Source organism: Caretta caretta, chromosome 3 (genome assembly GCF_965140235.1).
Source record: "Caretta caretta isolate rCarCar2 chromosome 3, rCarCar1.hap1, whole genome shotgun sequence".
In the NCBI taxonomy this organism is placed as follows: Eukaryota; Metazoa; Chordata; order Testudines; family Cheloniidae; genus Caretta; species Caretta caretta.
Genome location: NC_134208.1, coordinates 201,757,634 through 201,779,030, shown reverse-complemented (window position 1 = coordinate 201,779,030; position 21,397 = coordinate 201,757,634). Strand labels below are relative to the sequence as shown.

The 21,397-nt window shown below is 42.2% G+C and overlaps 1 protein-coding gene across 7 annotated transcripts in view; it reads right to left on the bottom strand.

Moving 5' to 3' along the window:
* PAK5 (p21 (RAC1) activated kinase 5) overlaps positions 1-21,397 on the bottom strand; it is a 210,322-nt gene that overhangs the window by 26,991 nt on the left and 161,934 nt on the right. For 6 of the 7 annotated variants that reach the window (XM_075127251.1, XM_048842569.2, XM_048842568.2 and 3 more), the window contains one exon: positions 8,216-9,013. The exons of the other annotated variant lie outside the window; for it this stretch is intronic. In XM_075127251.1, coding sequence (XP_074983352.1) covers positions 8,216-9,013 — 798 coding nt within the window. The remainder of the gene's footprint in view (positions 1-8,215; positions 9,014-21,397) is intronic. 7 annotated transcript variants of the gene reach the window in all.

The window sequence follows — 21,397 nt, the reverse complement described above, 5'->3', positions numbered from 1 at the left end:
AGCGTAATCAAGGACCCAACTGAACTGTGAAATTGAATTCTGCAGTGGAACATCATTTGACCATTTTATGCTACGGCTGAAAAAAGAAAGGAAAAAAAAAAAAAACTACCGCAGCATCAATTTATCACTGTTGCCTGCTGCACGGGAGAGGAGTTTGTAGCCGAACTCTACTCAGTGGGGGAAAGAAACCTCGACATGCCAAATTATATCAGTGTTTTGCAACATTCTGTGTAAGACACTTGCCCATCTTTTCATGCAGCTTCGAATGGGAGGAGGGTTTGCACGCTCTCAAAAGGCTGCTTAAATATTTCTCTTTGAAACGTGAAACTGAGACATCTTCTTTAACATAAAAAGAACAGGAGGACTTGTGGCACCTTAGAGACTAACAAATTTATTTGAGCATAAGCTTTCATAAGCTACATTGCATCTGATGAAGTGAGCTGTAGCTCATGAAAGCTTATGCTCAAATAAATCTGTTAGCCTCTAAGGTGCCACAAGTCCTCCTGTTCTTTTTACGGCTACAGACTAACACGGCTGCTACTCTGAAACCTTCTTTAACATGACTCTTTTGAGTCGTCGCAACCAATAATATGTAGCATGCACAAAAACACCAGACAGCATCATACTTAAAGTAGCAGCTTCCTGAGAGAAGATTTTTATACAAGGTAAAGATACAAATAATTATAGGAATGGATCCATTTGATCCATCAAGCAAAGTTTTCTATAAACTGCAAAGGCTTAGAGACCACTAGGGACTCTGCTGTTGCCAATCTAATTAATGCGCAAGGTGCCCAGATACTCTGGTGATGGGAGCACCTTACACATTTAGATCAATGCATAAATATAAGTCAATTATTTGAAATTTAAACTTAAGGATGGGATGGGTTTTCAGAATTTTAAAATGAAAATTAATCAGTTCAGCAAAACTCCTGAAAAATTCAGTGTACTTGCGGATACATTTTGTAGCATTTGATAACCTGGCTTACAATACCATTCAAAACCATTCATTTCTGGAATACAATGAAATGTAACAAAAATACACAGGGAAAAGCCATTAAATCAACTAACTTCTCATTATTAGCCACATCGTAATACAGTTCTTCCCATCACTGCACAATTGAACAGATACTATTTCATTAATGCTTCTATTTATATTATGGTATTCAATTAGCCTCCCAAAGGAAACCCTTTAAAAGACCATAAAAAAACCTCAGCACAGGCCTCATTAAAGATCAGGTCAACAGGGCAGATTAGGTTCTGACATGAAATCCATCAAGGCGCTGCACTGTAATGGAACACGCGTCTGCTGCTGTGCGGGTTGGTTCACTGCCTCACAATGCTACTCAAATGTGTGCGTGCTCATTTCAGCACTGAGGCCTTTCAGTTGTTACAAAGGGGGTATCGCAAGGTGTTTAAAGTCATTTTACCTTTCATGTTGATGACAGTAATGTGTATTTTGTAACACCAGAAATTACAGATCGTTAATATGGTATTAGGAGGAAACACCTGCTTATTCACATGCAAACTAAGACCCTGATCCTGTAACATGATATACAGGGGCAGACCCTTCACCCGTGTGGAGTGCCGCTAAATTATTCATAGAAGCAGCCAGCAGGAGCACTGTAGAAAAGGCCCATCTCAGAAATGGCTGCCCCAAACCACCAGCTGAAGAATTTGGTATCCTATGGGAGGGAACCAAGGTGGAAAATAAGGACGAACATCCTAAAAGGGGACCCCCCTTTCCACAGAGGTAGAATGGCCTGATCACTGATCATGAACCTAGTCCCACCAGGAGATGGGGATGCCACAGGAGGGTGCAGAGAGGTTGTGGTGAGAGGAGATTCAATCACGAGACATAATGATAGCTAGTTATATGGTGACCGAGAACTGCTTGGTGACTTGCCTGCCAGATCCAAAGGTGGTGGGTTGAATGCTTACTGGAGGGCCCAGGGCCCTCAACCCCTCCTGCACCCCAATTCTCTTCCCAAGCCCAGAGCCCCCTCCCACACTCTGAACCCTTCGGCCCAATCCCCCATCCTGGAGCCCCCTCCTGCACCCTTAACTCCTCATTCCTAGCCCCACCCCAGAGCCCAGACCCCCAGCTGGAGCCCTCACCCCCTTCTGCACCCCAACCCCCTGCCCCAGCCTGGAGCCACCTCCTGTACCCAAACCCCTCATCCCTGGCCCCACCCCAGGGCCTGTACCCCCAGCCAGAGCCCTCACCTCCTCCTGCACCCCAACCTCCTGCTCCAGCCTGGTGAAAATGAGTGAGTGAGTGAGGGTGGGGGAGAAGAAGTGACGGAGGAAGTGGGGACGGAATGAGCGGGGGTGGGGGTCTCGGAGAAGGGGTGGGGCAGGGGGCAGGCTTCGGGGCAGGGGCGGGGCAACGGTGGAGTTTGTGATCATACTACATATCAGTACCGTGATGTCAGGCTGTACAGGAGAGGAGGCCTGTAAAATAAATGGAGATTACTAGGAATGAGACTAATGTCCAGGGCTTCTCCAGTAGAGATCACTGAAATGCTTCCTCTGCCACACACATGATGAGCTGAACAGGGATAATATCAGGGTTTCAATATGTGAATGAGAAGATGCCATAAAAAAGGAAGGGGTTATCCTCATTAGTCACTGAGAAAAGGAAGGGAGAGCCTATTCTTAAGGATTGGCTCCACCTTAACTAAAAAGCAAGTAGCCTGCAGGCACAGAATATCTATAAGAAATGTAGGGTGGGGAGGTATAATTTAAACCAGGATCTGGGGAAAACCAGCCAGGTGCTGAGGAGCAGTCAAGTTAGACAAAGACTTCTGTTAGGTATTCCAATAAAACAAAAGGAAGCCGATGTTGGGCAGTGATGGATGGGATCACACAGGTAGATTCCGGAAAAAAACCCCAACAAGGTTTCACATAAAGGAATTAAAAAATAGGCATACGGTCAAACACAAAATCTATAAAGGACTGTATACCAAGAGGAGGAGCTTAAAGGAAAAACAGGTGAACTAGAAAACCTGACAATAGAAGAGGACCTTAGCCTAAGAAGCATTTCTGGAACACAGTGGAATGACAAAGACTGATGGGATAATGTAATATCTGAGTATCAACCAAGCAGGAAGGATATATTAGGCCATGGAGGTATGGGAGTACCTAAAAGATTCCACTGAACCTAATGAGATATTTCTACAGCGAGAGAGCATTTCTGTCCATACAGATCCTATTGTAAGGTCAAGTCATAAGAATACACATGTTAGAAGGGTTATACTGCTGATCTTCAGACAGTTGGAGGAGATCAAAGAAGCAACTAAATCTAATAATGGCCCACTTCAGCTACTTGCAATATAAAATGACCAAATGTCTCACTAGGGTATGATTTAGGGAGCAATGTCTCGACACCTTTTACAATTGCACCTCGAAACAGCTACTTTTAGAGCACAAAAGAGGAGAGGCTACTCTCAGCGGAGTCCTAAATCTCACCCAGGAGTTGATTCAAGAAGTAATTATAGTTGATCCATTGTAGCTGAGGCCTGGCCTGACGTGAGTGATTAACACATGGGGAAAGGCCTTATTTTGTAGAAGATAGGATTAGGGAGGTAAATGAATTATTAGGATGAAAACAGGACATTTGTGCTAAATAAGGGAAGTACGTAGGTCAGTAGGCTAAAAAGACAGAATGTCTGAGCCAGCTAAGTAAAGAGAAAGAACACCCAGGGAATTATTTACTATGAACTAGATAACAAGGGACAAAATAAGTTAGGAATGAAGAGATAAAATAAAGAGGAAGTCGAAACATGGACAGCGCGTGGACAGAGCATGCGGTACAGCAATTCTGTACCAAGTAACCAAGCCAAGCCTAAAAAGTATAATGCGATGTATAGTAAACGCAATGAGATGTGTCACTGTATATAAAGAGAGAGCGTTTCTGTGTAACTTTGGAGCTATGATGTACCCTGCATCCCACCCCCCCCATCCCGCATTTGAGTCTGATCAACTCAGGGTCCCGTTGCTCTATGCTAAATAAAGATACCTGAGTGACGAATTCTGGAGTCAAACTGAGTTCTTGGGAAGACGAGTGGAAAGAGTTCTTGGAGGGAACCCCAACTTCCATTACATACTTGTAGCCACACTATAATTAAGTTCAACATCCTCAGAGGAGGGGCTGTGTCATAAACTAGCACTGCGACTTTAATCTTTAAAAGGGGAATTAAAAAAAATGGTGAAGAGGGGTAATCCAGAAAAGACCCTACACATGACTAAATTTAAATCCTTACACTCCGCAGGGAGGCTTCTGTAGCATAGGACAATAGAGTCTCTAGAGGTATGTGCTCCCCTAAACTAAAAAGGAAGCAAGAAGGTAATACAAAACAGAAGAGATTAAATCATCACTTGATGATTGCCTGTTTTGTTCATCCCCTCTGGGGCACCTGGCATTGGCCACTGTCGGAAGACAGGATACTGGGCTAGGTGGACCTTTGGCATGGCCGTTCTTATGTTTCTGATGTTTAAATGGCAAGATGCAAGAGATTAGGAAAAGCCAAACAGGTAACCTTCAAAAATGGAAATCCAGCCCAAGTGAAGCCAAGGGAAAGGAACAAACTCTGGTAGTAAAAATGTAAAATGGAAGTTAGGAGGGTGAGGAGGGGATTTGAAGAGCAAATAGCCAAAGACGTATAAACAAATAACAAGAAATATGTATACCAAAAGCAGGGAACCTGTAAGAGACTTGGGGGGTCTTTGAGGCAGCCAGGGAACAAAGGGATATGCCTAAGGTGGACAAGGATATTGCAGAGAAGCATAATTTTTGTTCATCAGCCTTCAACACAGAAGAAGATACCTAACTCAAACCTACACTTCTTAGCTAGTAAAATGTCAGAGATTGGTATCCTATTTACCCCCTCATGACTGAAGAACAAAGGGATATGTAGTAAAACTGAAAAGTGACACATTTAAAGCTGGTAAAAGTACAGCACACATTATTAATCATTGGAACTCATTGCCACAAGGTATCATAAAGGCCAAAAAATTAGTATGCTTAAAAAAAGGATTAAATGTTTATATAAACATCCACATCTATATCAGCTAGGAAAAAAATGTATACAGGCTATAAACCCTCCTGGTTCAGGGCAAGTTTGACTTCAGTGGGCTTTGGATCAAATCCAAAGGGCACAAACCAACCTCTCACTGAAGGAGGTGAGGAAGAAACTTGCCCTACCTTTCTCTAAAGCAGACGGTACGGTCCACTGTTGGAGACATGATATCTTCTACTTGGACCACCAGTCCCATCCGATAAATTAATGAGACAGTATGCATGTGTGAAGAGCCACCTTCCCGGATCCCATTGTAAAGTTGGAGTTAAATACATAGGGCCAAATACATCCTTGGTGTAACATCACTGAATTCACTTGATTTACACCAGGGATGAATCTGAGGTACATGGCATATCAGATGAAACAGCTGCAAGTAATAGTGAACTAAATCTACCCTTCAGACTTATTAGCCGTAATGACTATTTTTCCCGAATATATTTTTAAAGCCATGCATTTGTGTCTGCAGATTTTTTCAATACATACTTTTTCCTTTTTAATTATACTTTAAAGGCAATCTCAGTGGTAAGATAACTGATTCAAGACCCGATTCTCATTTAGTAAACTCATTTAACAAACCATTGTCTCACTAATGCCTCTCTGAAGAGGAAACTCTCTGGCAATCATCTGTAGACAAAACACTGCTGTTCAGTTCCTGGGGTTGCTGATGGGGTTGGGAATCGTAACTGCTGCATAGAACGGTGAATCATCGAGTATCGAGTGCACCACGGTTGCAGGAATGTTTTCAGAGTTCTAAGGAACGCATAGCTGACAATGAATCTTGCAGGGAGGCACTTTTTCCAAAGAGCCTACCGTGCACTGATCCTTCTAAAATATACCTCTTTCTACCGTCCTGTTTAAGAGACCAATCCTGCAAATTTAAAAATTTTATTAAAGCCAATGTTAAACAAATTATATAATACACAGGTTAAGAAAAGCATAGTGCTTGAGTTAGCCACAGGTGACCAAAACATCCCTTAAACATAAATGACATTGCTTAGACTTTGCTTAACACAAATGAGCACCAAAGGGGCAATCGAAGAGACTTCGTGGCTGGGAACTCTTCTGTCCCCTGGGGTTTGGCCAGAAACCCAAAACCAAACCGCTTGCCCGAATTTAATTTGGGCTAAACCTCCTCGGTTTACTGCTAATAGGTCCGAGCACTAATTAGAACTCTGGGTGGCAGCATCAGCAGAGGAGCCAAGGAGTGGGTGAGCATGGAGTGTGAACAAGCCTTTCACATCCCTCCGGCCTACGGTCACAATATATTTCTGGTAGAGCTTCAACTGCTGCTTTCTGTTCTGGAGGTAAACAGAATCAATTTCCCAGGGCTCTCAACCCAGCCCATGTCATGAGCATTAAAGTGTTCCATTATACAACAATAAAACAGATCTCATCCCTTGGAAGAAGTGCTCAGCACCCGGGAGCTGCAAGCGCTCAGCAAGTCAATGCCTTGGAAAACCAGGCCGCTTTTTACTTAGGCATCTGAATGTGGACTTAGATGTCTCAGTGTAGGCCCCCAAGTTTGTATATTTTGGCCATTTTCCCCTGTATAACCCTGAGGAACGAGCTATGTGTGATGCTGGTAAGCCAAGTGTCAGCTGTGGTCAAGACCTAGGCGTCAGCTGAGAACTGACACACTCACAGCTGGAAATCAGGCCAATTCACTTGTGTATTAGTATAGATCAAAGTGACTGTTAAATGAAAAAGAGAGTATTTCGTGTTTAAACTTCAGGAAAACTAATGGGATGTTCACATATCTGTATCCTGTTATAATGGAATAGCAAACATTTACATTATTTATATCCCTGTAACTAAATAACCCATCAAATGAGAAAGAAGCCTTGTGTAATGCAAATAAAGAACTGTAACAGGAAAGTGCTAATTCTTGTCCATTTAAAGGCCAGTGGTTATTGTTTGTGATGATCCAAGATCAAAGACTCTAACTGCGCTCCATCATCGAAGAAAGACACCCCCCCCCCCCCTTCATTTCTGGACTATTTAGATTCTAACAAGGAAGAATTAACCAAATGAGAAAACAGAGATCCCCAGAATTACTCTGATTAGCCCTAACGGCTTTTTGGAAACTGACAGATTACTACATCTCTGCTACCCCTTGAAATTATAGACTGTGACTCACCTGTACATATATTTGTACCTGCTTTAACATCTCAATAGCGCTCATTCCTTTGTCTGAGTTAATAAACCTTTAGTGAGTTTACTATAGAATTGGCTACCAGCATTGTTTTTGGTGTGAGACCCAGGATGCAAATTGACCTGGGTGAGTGACTGGTCTCTTGGGACTGGGTGCAACCAGAATATTTTGTGATTTTTTTTTTTTTGTATAAGTGACCATTTTTCACATAGTCCAGCTTGTCTGGGTGGCAAGATAGACTGGAGTGTCTAAGGGAACAGTCTGCGACTCGAGGTGGTGGAATCTCCTTCCTTAGAGGTTTTTAAGGTCGGGCTTGACTAAGTCCTGGCTGGGATGATTTAGTTGGGGACTGGTCCTGCTTTGAGCAGGGGGTTGGACTAGACGACCTCCTGAGGTCCCTTCCAACCGTGATATTCTGTGATTCTATGCTTATAAGACTACTGTAGTACTTTGGGAGTTCACATTTGGTACTGTGTCAGTGAAATCTAACGATAGAACATACCACCAGCCTGGGGTGGGGGTGGGGGGTCTGCCCTGCTTTTGACAGTCTGTCCTGATGGAGGCACAGTCATAAAACATTCCAGACAGCGTGACACCATAAATTAAGGGACTTTCCAGGGTTAAAAATTAAAAGCTGTAGCATTTTAATTGGTAACCCTTGAAAATCCTTTACTGTACAGCTCTTCTCTCAGTGTTTGAGGGAAAATAAAACGAACCTAATCAGACGCCTAAACTGAGGCACCTAATCAGACACCTAAGGAAAAGCAGCCTGGTATTCAAAGGTATTGCCTTGCTGAGCACTTGCAGCTCCCAGTGAAATCAAGGGGAGCTATAGCTGCTGAGCACTTCGGGAAATCAGACCACTTTTACTTAGGTGCCTAACCATGGATTCAAGTGCCCAGCTTTATACAACTACCTTTGGAAACTGTTGGTCACACCTATGGAAGTGATGGCCTGTGATAGCACCCACAGATGTTAATTTTACCTTTGGAATGCCTCCTGCCGTTTCTGACAAGCGAGGGTAGGTGTATGAACTATACGAATGCCCTTGCTGATTTGATTTAAAAGCACTTGCTCCATATGGCACGACTGGTTCCTGCAGACCCGAACCTGATCTGGACCTCTGTCTCATGGCTGGCTGAGGACTTGTCTGGTTTACATATGATGACTTTGGTCTTTTGTCATAGTCATCCTTGTCTGGTCCATTTCCCCATTCACTGTCACTGTATTCCCGTCTCTCTTTTGAGCACTCACTCTGCACTGAAGTTCTAGATGGAGCATAGTGAAAGGATTCTCTGTAGTCTAGAGACGATCCACTAAGAATCCTTTGATATTCCAACTTTAGGCCACTGTACTCAATTGGTTTGCTTTTTGTTTCCATGTGTGTATGGTAATCTGGAAGAAACCTTGAGATGTCTGACTTTAGGGGCTTAATTTCTGAATAATAGGCGTCTCCGGGTTTTGTTTTCATCACGTGTCCATTCTGTTTTGGGGCGAAGCTACCTTGGCAGTATCTGTCTAACTCTTCCCCATAAAAACTCTTGTCTCTGTATTTTTCAGTGACATAGTCTGTCGTGGTGTCCGACTCACTGGAATACTGAGAATATGTGATATAACCATTTTCTTCCTGGTGGCTTTGTACATGGTTTGAGTTTCCTTGGTGTGGAGTGGGAGGACTTTCCTTCCGTAGGGAATTAGAGCGTGTCACTGAGATATTGTCAAATTCTTCTAGCAGGCCATTGATTGAAGTATCCTTTTGAGGTTTATTTCCTCTAACGATAGTCTGGGAACAGAAAATTGCTTTGATTAAATACAGTCTTCTATTTAATATTTGACTGATAAAACCTCTGAACAAAATGATCTAGCAAGCAATACATTCAGAGGTTATGTTCTATTCTCCTATCAGGTAGGTCATTTGAAGGAAAAAATATATTTTTACCAATAATTACTTTACTGCAGAATCATGCAGAGACAGAGACACAATTATCGGCTGAGATTACCAAAAGAAACTAGCGATTCTGGATGTTTCAATTTTGGGTGTCTAATTTAAGACACCTTAAAAAGGGTCGAATTTTCAGAAGCAGGATATTCAGCTCTCAAAAAATGGAGGCACCTCAAATTACTAGACACTTTTGAAAATCTTGGGACTATTATATTCATTACTATTTGCTGCTCATCTGCATCAGACAAGGCTAATAGTCTGAAGCTGGTGTACAGTATAAGGATAAGCTAAAAGAAAATCATTCCACAGTCTGCATTCACTTATACGTTTGACTGTGGAGAAGAGTCAGAATGGAAAGTAGTGGGCAATTTATTGGGCACTATTTTCTTTCAAAACAATATCTGTAAGTGTAATAGGACCACCCCGAGTAATTACACTGGAGTTCATCTTACATTAGACACCAGGGGGGAAATAAAAATAAAGTGTAAAACCTAAATACCTACCTCTTATGTGATGTAAAGAGGGGACATTCACAGCTTTCAGCGGGCCACCTGGCTCCAATAATATCTTTAATTAACCAAGTATCTTTTGAAGGGCTAAATCATGGCCCTGGGACATCCACAGTGTGGGAGCTGCATGGCCTGACCAGGCTGTGGTAACTTTTCCTATATCCTAAATGCTGCATAGTTATCCACCCTCTCTCCCTTCTGTTCCCATTTCTGCAGCCCTGTGGATGGAGTGACCTCCACAGCCCTCGCTGGGATAGACTGCATGAGCTCCCTCTCCCCAAACTGCTTCCTACCACTCAACACCTGCTCCCTACTAATTCCAACCCAGGATGATGGGCCTCATGACTGGCACGTAAGGGCACACATGAAGTCAGCCATGCTTGATTTCTGCGCTTATCTATCAGGGATTGAACTATTTTTTGACTCATTACACCTAACAGTGTAGCATTATATTATAGCAATGATAGTAATATTGATTAATCATCAACTCCTACTGCGAGGGTCAGAGAGAACCATTGTGTCGTGTGTACATTTCCTGTGAGAATGAGATGGACTGATCATGGGCCAGCTGGTGTGAATCAGTGTGGCTCTAAATGATGTCAAATTTGCTTTGGGGATTCATACCAGCTGAGTAGATGGGCCTCTATTTTTAACTTGTTGAGTTTGTAAACAGAACTTAGCCAGCCTAGGGAGATATCCTGTAGCAACACTTTTGTGTTATCATTCTGTGTCTTTTTGTGTGTGCCACAGAACACGGCTTCAAGGGGACTTCTGGTGCTTCATCCACCAGGGACACAGAGGGGAGGGGACTACTGGATCCCTGACTACGTGGGTGATCCCCACAAAGAGATGGCCCACAGAAGGGGTCACCGCAACTCTGAGACTGCAACAGCTGCTCTGGAGCCTTGGTGGGAAAGTCTCCTTCCCAACATCTGATCCCCACTGACTTCCTCAGTGTACAGCCTGGCTATTGAGGTTGTGCACTGGCTTTAAGTGTAGACCAGGCTTCAGATTTTGTGGAGCTGCTAGATAGTGGGTTTGAAATACAGTCTGGGGCACTGAGCCCAATCCCTGTTTAATTCCAACACAGACTACGGAGGCTTTCCCAGAAGTGCACAACCCCCGACATCCTCGTACAGCTCAGGCTGAGTCATACGGACCAGTGCTGACTAGATACAGCAAGGAGGTATCTGTGAAAGACGGCTGTGATAGGAATTATCAGCAAAACCAAGCATTTGCTTTATAAAAACAAATACTTCTAGAGAAACCTGATGGCACTCATTGAATTGTGGAAGTTTAGTTAGTAGATGAAAGGAATGTAGCCATTGTGACGCTGTCTGAACTACAAATCGTGTGGTATGATACCACACAAAACCCAACTTAAAATATTCATTTAAGCTGGCCTAGATCACTGGCATAGGGACTGAAAACTGGCTGAAGGACAAAAACCAATGGGCATCTTATTGCCACTATCATCATTACTAGGGGATAAAGAGTATTATTGGTCGGCACAGGTTAACATTTTCAGAAGCACTTATTTCACTTAGGAGCCTCTCTCCTGTCAACTTTCATTAGGACACAGGTGCTTCTGAAAATTGAATAGCCAGTCACTACCCCCAGAGAGCTTATAATCTAGACAGACAACAAAAGAATGCTCTGGAAGTCGTGGAAGATGGTGCTCTGGGTAGAGCTATATTTTTCTTATCATCTATAGACATTGACAATGACAGATAGGTAAGATAGATATCAATAGATGAGATAGACACCTGGCATAGCTATATCTGTCTCACCTTGCACTAATCTGCAGAGTGCAATCAGCTCACAAGGAGAGAAGGGTGCACCCCATAAAGAGTTCAGTCATAAGCATGCTCCCCCTCTGTGCAGGGAGTTCAGGGAGGAATTACTCTGCCTGGCCCTGACAAGCTTGACCTAGCCCTCAGTAGTTACTCAAGGGCCTACTGCGCCATCATTAACCATGATGAGCAATACCTCACTCCATGAGGGCAACACTCAGCGCATTGTAGACAGCAATCTGTCGGAGGTAAGATGACTACTAGGGTAAGATGGACAAGATGACTACTAGGCTCTTCCATTTCTAATTTCTAAGGGTCTGATTCTGTCATCCTTGCTCACATTAGGTAGGCCCTTATTCTGTTAGCAGCCCCATTGATCTGAGGCACACACAAGCAGATACTGCAATTTTTTGTCTTTCCAGATTAGTTTCTTAGTTACAAAGTACGGTGCTACTCAATATGAGTATGGGTGGCAAAATCTGGCCCTAAGATTTCTTACTCACAATGAAATGCACCTTACTCCTTGAGTAGTTCCACTAAGATCGGTAGGGTGGCAAGGGGACATTCAATGATGTTCAACACACAGTCAACCTGTGGAACTCATTGCCAAGCGATATTGCGAAGAACTGGGTTCAAAAAATAATTAGATAAGTTCATGGAGAATAGATCCACCAATGGCTATTAGTCAAGATGGTCAGGGATGCAACCCCATGCCCCGGGTGTCCCAAAGTCTCTGACTGCCAGATGCTGGGACTGGATGACAGGGGATGGATTACTTGATAATTGCCCTGTTCTGTTAATTCTTTTTGAAGCATCTGGCATTGGCCCTGGCCGGAAGACAGGATCTGGGGCTAGATGGACCATTGGTCTGACCCAGTATGGCCATTCTTATGTTTTTATGTAAGGACGTTGAAAGGTGGCATATTCAAAAATGATAAAAGGAAATGAATTTTTACACAATATGGAATGAGACAGTGGAACTCATTGCCACAGGATGTTGTTGAGGTGAAGAACTCTAAGAGGGATTGAACACATATATGGATAACAAGAATAGCCAGAATTATAAGAGAAATGCTAAAAAATTTTTGGAAGGGATATAAAACCTTATACTTCTGACCTTAAGCCAGTCTCTAACTACAAGGGGTTAGGATGAGACCTATATAGGGGGCAGATTATCCCACGTCTAACGACTGTGGGGTTTCTTACACCTTGTTTTTGAAGAGCTGGTGCTGGCCACTGCCAGAGTGAGGACTGATGAACCTCAGGTCTGATCCATTTTCTATGTTGCTATGATTACATGAGGAGCATGGTGCTATTCAATGGAAGGGTAGTGTAAGGGTAGCAAGATCTGGACTTATTTATTACGCTGTCAAATTCATGCTCAAAATCCATTCTGTAAAGCTGACGAATGCAATACAAGAATAGCAAGGCAAGCAGCTTTAACTGTGCCTGTGCTGGGAATATGGAACAATAGCCATTTCTACTGCGTTGGGCAACACTGAAAACAGTGGAGACCTTCAGAAAAACGTTTCGGGATCAGAAAACAAGCTACAAGACAAACACTATAGCAATGTGTTGATTAAAAAGGGGCTAGAGTACCAGCAAATTATCTGGGAAGACTATGAACTGTAGTATCTGCTGACATCTAGGTAAACACTATTCTATTCACTCTGCTTCAGTCTTCCAGCATATAGTTTGGAGTAGACAGAGCATGCACTATTCAGACAGGGAACTGGTTGTCAGAATAAGAACCTAAAGAGCAAATTAAATAGTGTGTTGTGTACTTGGTGTAATGCATCAGTTTGTAGCTTGATCAGTTGTAACACCTGGATACTAATTTTCCGGCAAAACATAAACCAGAACTAGTCACGATATAACTCCTAATATCCCATTTACATTGTTGGCAGATGAATCTGTGAATTCTGAATTATCTATCAATCATTCAAAGCAAAGATCTATGTGTTGCCCATATTTATCGTGCTGATAACTTAAAGACATGACAGCAAAAGCAAGGTTCAGAAATCTAGCAACGTTTTATATACTTGTATATTTTTGAGTAGAGCGTGCCCAGGTAACTTGTCATACCTTAGAGTGTGTACGTGTAATTATGAAGCATTTTTGTGTGGTTATTGTATATAACAATATGAAATAAAAAATGATGTTAAAAGAATATTAAGGTTGCAACATTAAGTGCTTAAAAGTTTGGAAATGCCAGAATTAAGGTTGGCTGTGTATGGGTGAGTCTGTGCAGTACCAATGTGCACGCTTCCATTTTGATATTTGTACTCAATCCTGAAGTCTTTGCTCATGTTTTCCCTCAAGCAAAGCTCCCGCTGTAGTCGGAGGGAGATGTGACTAAGTAAGGCCCTTTCTTGCCTTTCTTCCTCTTTTTGCTTCAACTGCCTTTTTGCTGAATCTCCACAAAATCAACAGCAATTTGCTTCTATGTTATTCAGAAAAGGCCACCTCTGTAAAGCTGGGCTAAATGCAAAGCAATCATGACCTTGCATAGATCCCTGCTCTGATTTATGCCCATAATTATTTGTCCAGGTTGCTATTTTGAAGCAAGCAACATTGAAACAACAGGAAAATAAAAAAGTAAACAGATTGCTTCTTTTGACTTTGAAGCGATTCAATAACATGAAAGGAATCATTTCATTAAACTGCAGCCTCTTTTTGGCAGGGTGACTTTATGATCATTCATATTTAATTATCACATAATCAAACAGCAGATTCAACAATGAAATGCTTATAACTGAATGCATGATTGAAATACTCAAGTGCCATCCAATTTCTCCTGTATCAACATGTGCTCAGGATAGAACTGCTGATTTAATAATCTCCCCGGGGCTACTCTTCAAAGAGGGGAGGCTCCCCTGAAGTAGACGGGGCTGTCCATTCACTCTGCCTTCTCTGTGCCTGGAATGAGCAGGAGCAGAGGGGAACTTCTGTGGGTAAAACTCTCCCGTGGGGCGGGAGGGGGGTAATATGATTTCTCCCTCCTTTGCAACCCAAAGATGTCTCAGTGCTGGTGCTCCATCGAGAAAGAATTCCACTGGGCTTTGGGGGTGGAAGGCGCCCCTGGACGCATCCAAGCAGATATCTTGGGGGAGTTAATCTGTTTGAAGCAGCATTAACTCCTGCAGATGAGGAAAAGTGGTCTTCTGGCTATACATCAGGACATTTAGGTTCTATTCCTGACTCTCCCTATGTGCACTGTGTCACGTCACTCACAGTGCTCACCATTAAAATGCCAAAACTTGTCAACAGATACTTATAGCTGAGATACTGCAGGTATCTCCTCTTCTAAATACAGGGGGAAAACTGTAGGATGACTACTGGCAAACACTGTCTTTTTACGAGCAACCACTGTAGTTTCTATTTACCTCAGTTTCTTTATATGTAAAATGGGGACAACACTTACCTACCACATAGGGCTGTTGCAAGTCTAGATTAAATTTAAGTGCTTTAAGATTCTTGCTTGGAAGCTGCCATGGAAGTGCCAAGTATTGTTATTATTACGATCAAAAGCACACCACTGATATCACAAGATGAATTAGTATATAGATATGGTTTCCTAAAGGGGAAAAAGATGTGATCTTTGGACAGTGCAGTATGTAATATTGCAGGAGCAAGTATTATGTCAAGAAAAATTCTCTGTGTTGCTCCTGTTGAATGAAAGTTGAACATACTGAGGAAGATAATTTTACAAATATTTCTGGTAGGTCCAATAGCAGATAATTCCAAAATGAAGCATTAAACCTTTATCTAATATATGTTCTGTGAAGAGTGACAAAGAATAACTAAAATACTGTTAAAGTCTCTAAGGTGCCACAAGTACTCCTTTTCTTTTTGTGAATACAGACTAACATGGCTGCTACTCTAAAATACTGTTGTGTGTCTCACAGGAGGATAAATAAACTTCACTCATAATTATTTATTTGGTCTAAAAAATAAACAAGGATCCATCTTTAGGAATAAGAAAAGGAGGACTTGTGGCACCTTAGAGACTAACAAATTTATTTGAGCATAAGCTTTCGTGAGCTACAGCTCACTTCATTGGATGCATTCAGTGGAAAATACAGTGGGGAGATTTATATACATGGAGAACATGAAACAGTGGGTGTTACCATATACACTGTAACCAGAGTGATCACTTAAGGTGAGCTATTACCAGCAGGAGAGCGGGGGGGAGAGGGAGGAATGCTACCACAATGAATAAAAATAAATAAACAGAATCTTTGCTTCAAAAGTTAAATAAGATGTTTTTACAGAATTGAACTAATGTCAGGACACTGAGTATTCCTGCAAAAGGAGGTGTTGTGTGCTTCGGTGATGTACTGTAGGTTTGCTATGAAGTAGAAATTTTTGCACTATGTAAGTGGAAACAAGCCACTAAGTTGATATAAACCGTGGCCAACATTTTCAAACTTGAGAGCCGCAAGTTAGGTACCAAAGGCCTGACCCAAAGCCCATTAAAATCAACAGAAAGATTCCCACTGGACTTCAAAGGGTTTTAGATGAAGCCCCTTAAACCCTATTATCCTTAATAAAAGCAGACCGAGCACCCACAAAATCCATTGAAGGTGTTGTAGGTGCCCAGCACTTCTGAAAATCAAGTTGCTTTCATTTAGGTGCCTAAATAGGGATCCTGGTGCCTAACCTTAGGTTCCCAAATTTGCGAATGTTGGCCCCTGTTGTGGACACATAGCTATTCTCTCTGTGCAGCAGTGCCACGTAGATATTAGTTAACGAAAAGAGAAGCTCATGCCATGTAGCTAGGGCAACAGGAATTACAAAAGGCTGAAATTTTAGCTTGTTTTAGGGATTATGCCAAAAGTGGTGGTAGTACAAGGATATTCTTTGCTAATAACGGGGAAGTCTTGCAATTTCAAATTGCATCGCATTGGAAGTAAAAACAAACAAACAAAACTAGGTGTAACTCATTCTTTAAAATCTACCCACAGTATTTCCAAATAAAGAATATACATTGTTCCTGATCCGTATATGTATTTTATATGTATAAAAAAAATCTTTTCTTGAGTCCTCAGACCTTGAGTCCTCAGTCTTCAGATCTTTTTAGAACAATGGAATTTAGATTGCTGCAGGTAAAGAAATGCAGATACTTCTGTAGCTAAAAACAATGCACTATTTATTAAGGTTGATTCAGCTAAGGTTATGTTTCATTTGTTTCTCTCTTTTGTTGAGTTCATGTAATGGAATCTTGTACAATAACTAGCCAAGCATGAATAATGAAAATCAAAACATATTGTATTGTACAACTTGGCTTAAGTAACTTTCACAAAAGATGGTTGCGGTTTGTTACTGTCAATTTCCAATGTTTATTAAAGAACACTTATCAGGGCAAAACACTATGCCATTTTAGATAGGTCAATATTACAATAGATTAAGGCGCACTAGTGAAATTTATGCCACTGTAGCTGTCATGAAATAAAATCAATTCAACCCAATCTAGTTGAATTAAAGTCCACTAAGTTCAAGCAGTAGTTTTCATTTAATTTCCACTGGTTCCTAAACAGTCTTGGTGTTTGTTCTGGCTGCCAGTGACAGTAGCCATATTTCATGGTGTTCCTTCAGTGGTCTGTCCTCTAGTGATAAGCTATAATGGATCTGTCCGTAAGAACAGCTGTCTCGCCTTGTTTCAAAGAGCAGATGAAAAACAGCTTCTGCTCTCAAATACTGTATTAACCTTGACAATAATGAAGTGGGTAATTAACAGTTTTGGCCTAAAATGACCTTGTGTTTATTGTTTTTTAAACTACTATACTTTATACACTAAGTATATATTATCTTTTCTTCTTCTAGATCATTTAAAAAATTCTTTGTGGATTTAAATTCTGTGTGACACAAGGAGCAAATAAATATCCTTTAATAAAATGTCACCTTATAAACAGCCAATCTAAATTCAGATTTTGTTCCTAGCTTACTTCCCTTATTTTTATTAACACATAATGTGTGTAATAAAAACACAATCTGTGTATATCTGAAAATCAATTTTTCTTAGGAAAATGGAACTACAGCAAATCTAGAGTTACATGCCATTAAAGGTAAATTAAGTAGACACAACTGAAGAGTTGACAATTTCTCTTCTCATGCTGCAAGATATCAAGTCTTTGAAGCCTTGATCATGAAATTAAATTATATTCACAGGTGTAAGAATTTGATAGCATGGGCACCTTGGGAAGAGGAAATATTTCCTTGTCACTTCACAAGAACAATATTGGTGTCTCATTGTTATTAACTGGGTAATTTATATTATCAGTTGGAGGGGTGGATTTCACTAGTGCACATTTAATTCACCATCTCCAGGCTATGATGTGTGCGATCAACACACAAGATAGTAAAGAGCAGGTGTATGAATCACAACAAACCTGTTGTTGCATGTGAGGATGGTACATTGAAGCCTCCTGGAGGACATATTGTGTTGAGTCAGTTCTCTCATTAGACAACACTGGGCCACCTGTTTTAACCAATACTGTAGTCGATCTCAGGGTTCAGTTTGGTGTTTACGTGTATAATGTGATCAGTAGCACCACTCACCCATGGCATATGGACCGTCCCGCAGTCCTTACTCTGGCCTAACTCTGTTTGCATCAAATCCTGCTACCCATCACTTCCATAGCTGTGGGAACCCCGGAATGTAGTGGAATCACTGGGGGGTCCACTATACTGGGGAGGCAGAAGTTAGGAAGCCCAGCACTGGGGTCTAAACCCCTTTATGTGCTGCAGAGCTCAACCCTGCCTGTGCTCCTGGCACCCCAACAAAAAGCAGCGTTTGGAGGTAGGACAGGTGTAAGCAGAGACTGGTGGCTATGTGACTACATAGCTCTCCTGGCCAAACCCCGGCACAGAAGAAGTCCCAGGAACAGCAAAGGCTACTGTAGCCTTATAACAACTGTATTAATAAATAACACCTAACTCTTATGCAGCTCTTTTCTTCCATAGATCTCAAAGCAAGAGGAGGTAAGCATCATTATCCCCATTTTACAGATGGGAAAACCAAGGCACAAAGAGAGAAGTCAAGATCACTCAGAAGTCCAGCAACAAATCTGGGAATAGAACCGAAGGCTCCCAAATCCTAGTCCAATGCTCTATCTACTAGGCCACAATACTTCTCACAAGACTGTCTACGAAGCTGCTATGGATGAGACAGCAGAAGGTGCTTCCTTCTCCCACTGGAGTTGATTCTCAGCGCACAGTACATTTACTTGGACTGTGTGCTGGGATGAAGATTTGAGAGCTTCACTGGGAATTTTGCCCATGTGAGGATTTCTCTGATGATCAAGAATTTCCCCACATCCATGGTTTTTATAATGCCCCCTCCAGTCTATATTCAATAAACTGGTGATAGCGTGTGGCTGCTTTTTAAATGGAGATTGTGCAGTAATCACAGTTATCCTGCCTCAAAGAGGAATCATGCCACAAAAGAAAATACCACTTCATACATCACAAACTGTTGAACAGGGCCCTCCAACCATAAATCAATTATGGTTTAAAGGCAAGTGCCAAGACACAGCAGATGATCGCTATCATAGTACTGCCGACCCTGTATATCAGCATGTAGCCTCTGAACCAGTGCTCGCCTTATAGCAGCCAGTCAGCTGAGGGGTCCAATATACTTCCCCTCTTATCTGCCCAATATGACCCAATGCAGACTCTTGGGAAGCAACGCAGTCTGATGGGAGGGTTCAATAGAACTGTCTGATGTGGCTTCTTGCAGTGCTAAGGGGCAATGTGGTACAGTTTCCCATCTTCTTTCTATCTTAGGTACCGATATGGTCCCCTTTACTGGAGACCTGAACACCCCCCAGCCCTTCGTGTATTTCTCTGCACAACAGCCCTGTGAAGGATGGAACTATTATACCCACTTTGCAGATGGAGAACTGGAGGCACAGAGCAGCTCAGTGACTTGCCCATGGGTTGCAGAGGAACAGACTTGAACCCCGGTCTCCTAGTGCCCTAATCACCCTTCCACGCTCCTCACAGCTCCCCTTCCTCCTTGGCTGGTGCAGTGAGAGCACTTTGTCCTGTTTCAATCTACTTTAACCACTAGTCCAGGGCAGGTTCCAACCTCAGAATTCCTACTACAAGCCTGGTCCGTCCTGCCTGTTAATGGAAACCCAGCCTTCCACCAGCTACATTACCAAGGTCTCTTCCTCTTTGGCAGCTATCTGACAAATGGCCTCCTACTCCATAGATGGCTTTTTGGTTGGTAACCCGGTTAAACTGGCCATCATGTAACCAAATGTCTGTGAGAAGTGTAAATTGCTAGGTGTAGTCTGAAAATCTTGCTGGTCTGGGTATGAGGCCTGGATGAGGGCCAGAAAGGTAACAGTTTACTTTGGGACCTAATGGGGTTCTGGTCCATGAGTAGGGCTCTCAGGCACTACAATACTACCAATGATAACAGTAATAGTCCTAGTGTCTGAGAACCTACGAATTCTCCAGCCAAGAAACAAAAATACCATTTGAAAAGCTGGTTTCCTATCCAGATAGTCAGCTAGATTAACTACACAGCTGTATTAGGTAGACACACAGGAATCAGGGATTCACACCATCTGTATGCCTGGAATTCCAGATTTCAAAGGGAAGTATAAAACATTCATCTTTATGTGAAGTTTAACGAGCACGTGCTGTAGAATGTTGTGCTGGCAGCGTGGCTGTTGCCAAGGAAACTAGTGAGATGTGAATTCCAGAAGCTGCCTTGGAAGGGAAGAAACATCAGTTATTAGTCTGGGTAGAGAGGAGCACAGGAATTGCCAGAGGATCAGACTCCCATCTAGTCCAGTAGCCCGTCTTTGACAGTGGTCAGTATCAGACACTTCACAGGAACATGAAAGAAACTGCCATGATGGACAATTATGGAATAACTTGCTCATCGGGACATTTCTTCCTACCCCTGTATTTTAGAGGTTGGCTTAAGCCCTGAAGCATGTGGGTTTATTTCCCTTTCTGTTTTTTCTGTTTTTACTTTCTAAAGGTAACTGGGGATGTCCTCATTTTCTATATAAATATCTAATCCTTTTTCGAATCCCATAAAGATTTAGGCCTCTGTCATGTCTTGTGGCAATGAGTTCCACAGATTAAGTGTTTGTTGTATATAAAAAAAGGATTTTTTTCCACTGGTTTTATGTGTATTGCCTTTAGTACCATTGAATGTTCCCCAATGCTTGGAGAAGCTGCGGAATCCCAGCTGAGTGGACTGAAGAGTGAATACTCAGATTAAACACTCATACACAGGAAGCAAACAGCAGGTCAAGCTGTGAGTTTACTGCTCAGGATACCAAAGGGAAGTTTCTTCAATTTCCAAAGACAGCGTTCGGGCAGGAAAAACTATGTTACAATTTTACTCTGCAATCCTGCAAACAGATATGCACGCACTGAACGTTGCACAGGTGAGCAAGTCTTACTGAATCAAACCCATGATAAAAACCCATCCATTGACTTCAGTGGGAGCAGAGTTTGGCCAGCACTGAGCTCTTTTGAAAATTCCACTTCGGGAGTGCAGAGAAGTCGTAGTTACACCCGGGACCACCAACAGGAGATTCAGGGCCAGATTCGTGAAGATGCAGCTAGTCAGCTAGCGGGGCTTTTAAAAGCACCTAAACCGATGAGGCACCCATCCCACATTGATTTTAATGGGAGATAGGCACCTAACCTGCTTAGGTGCTTTAAAATTTCATAGGAGCCTATAGCTCCTGGCAAGTTCCGCTCGTAGCTTTGCACTACATGTTGAGGAGAAGGACGGCAAAAGTGAACCAACACAATCCAGTTGTTTTACTTAAATAAAGATACCAGCGAAAAACAGTAGGGTCCCTTTACAAGCATCTTCAGCATCCCACCCCCAAATGAAACAGGATGCACTGTGTGAAGAGTGGAAACTACATCTTAACAGAGAACTT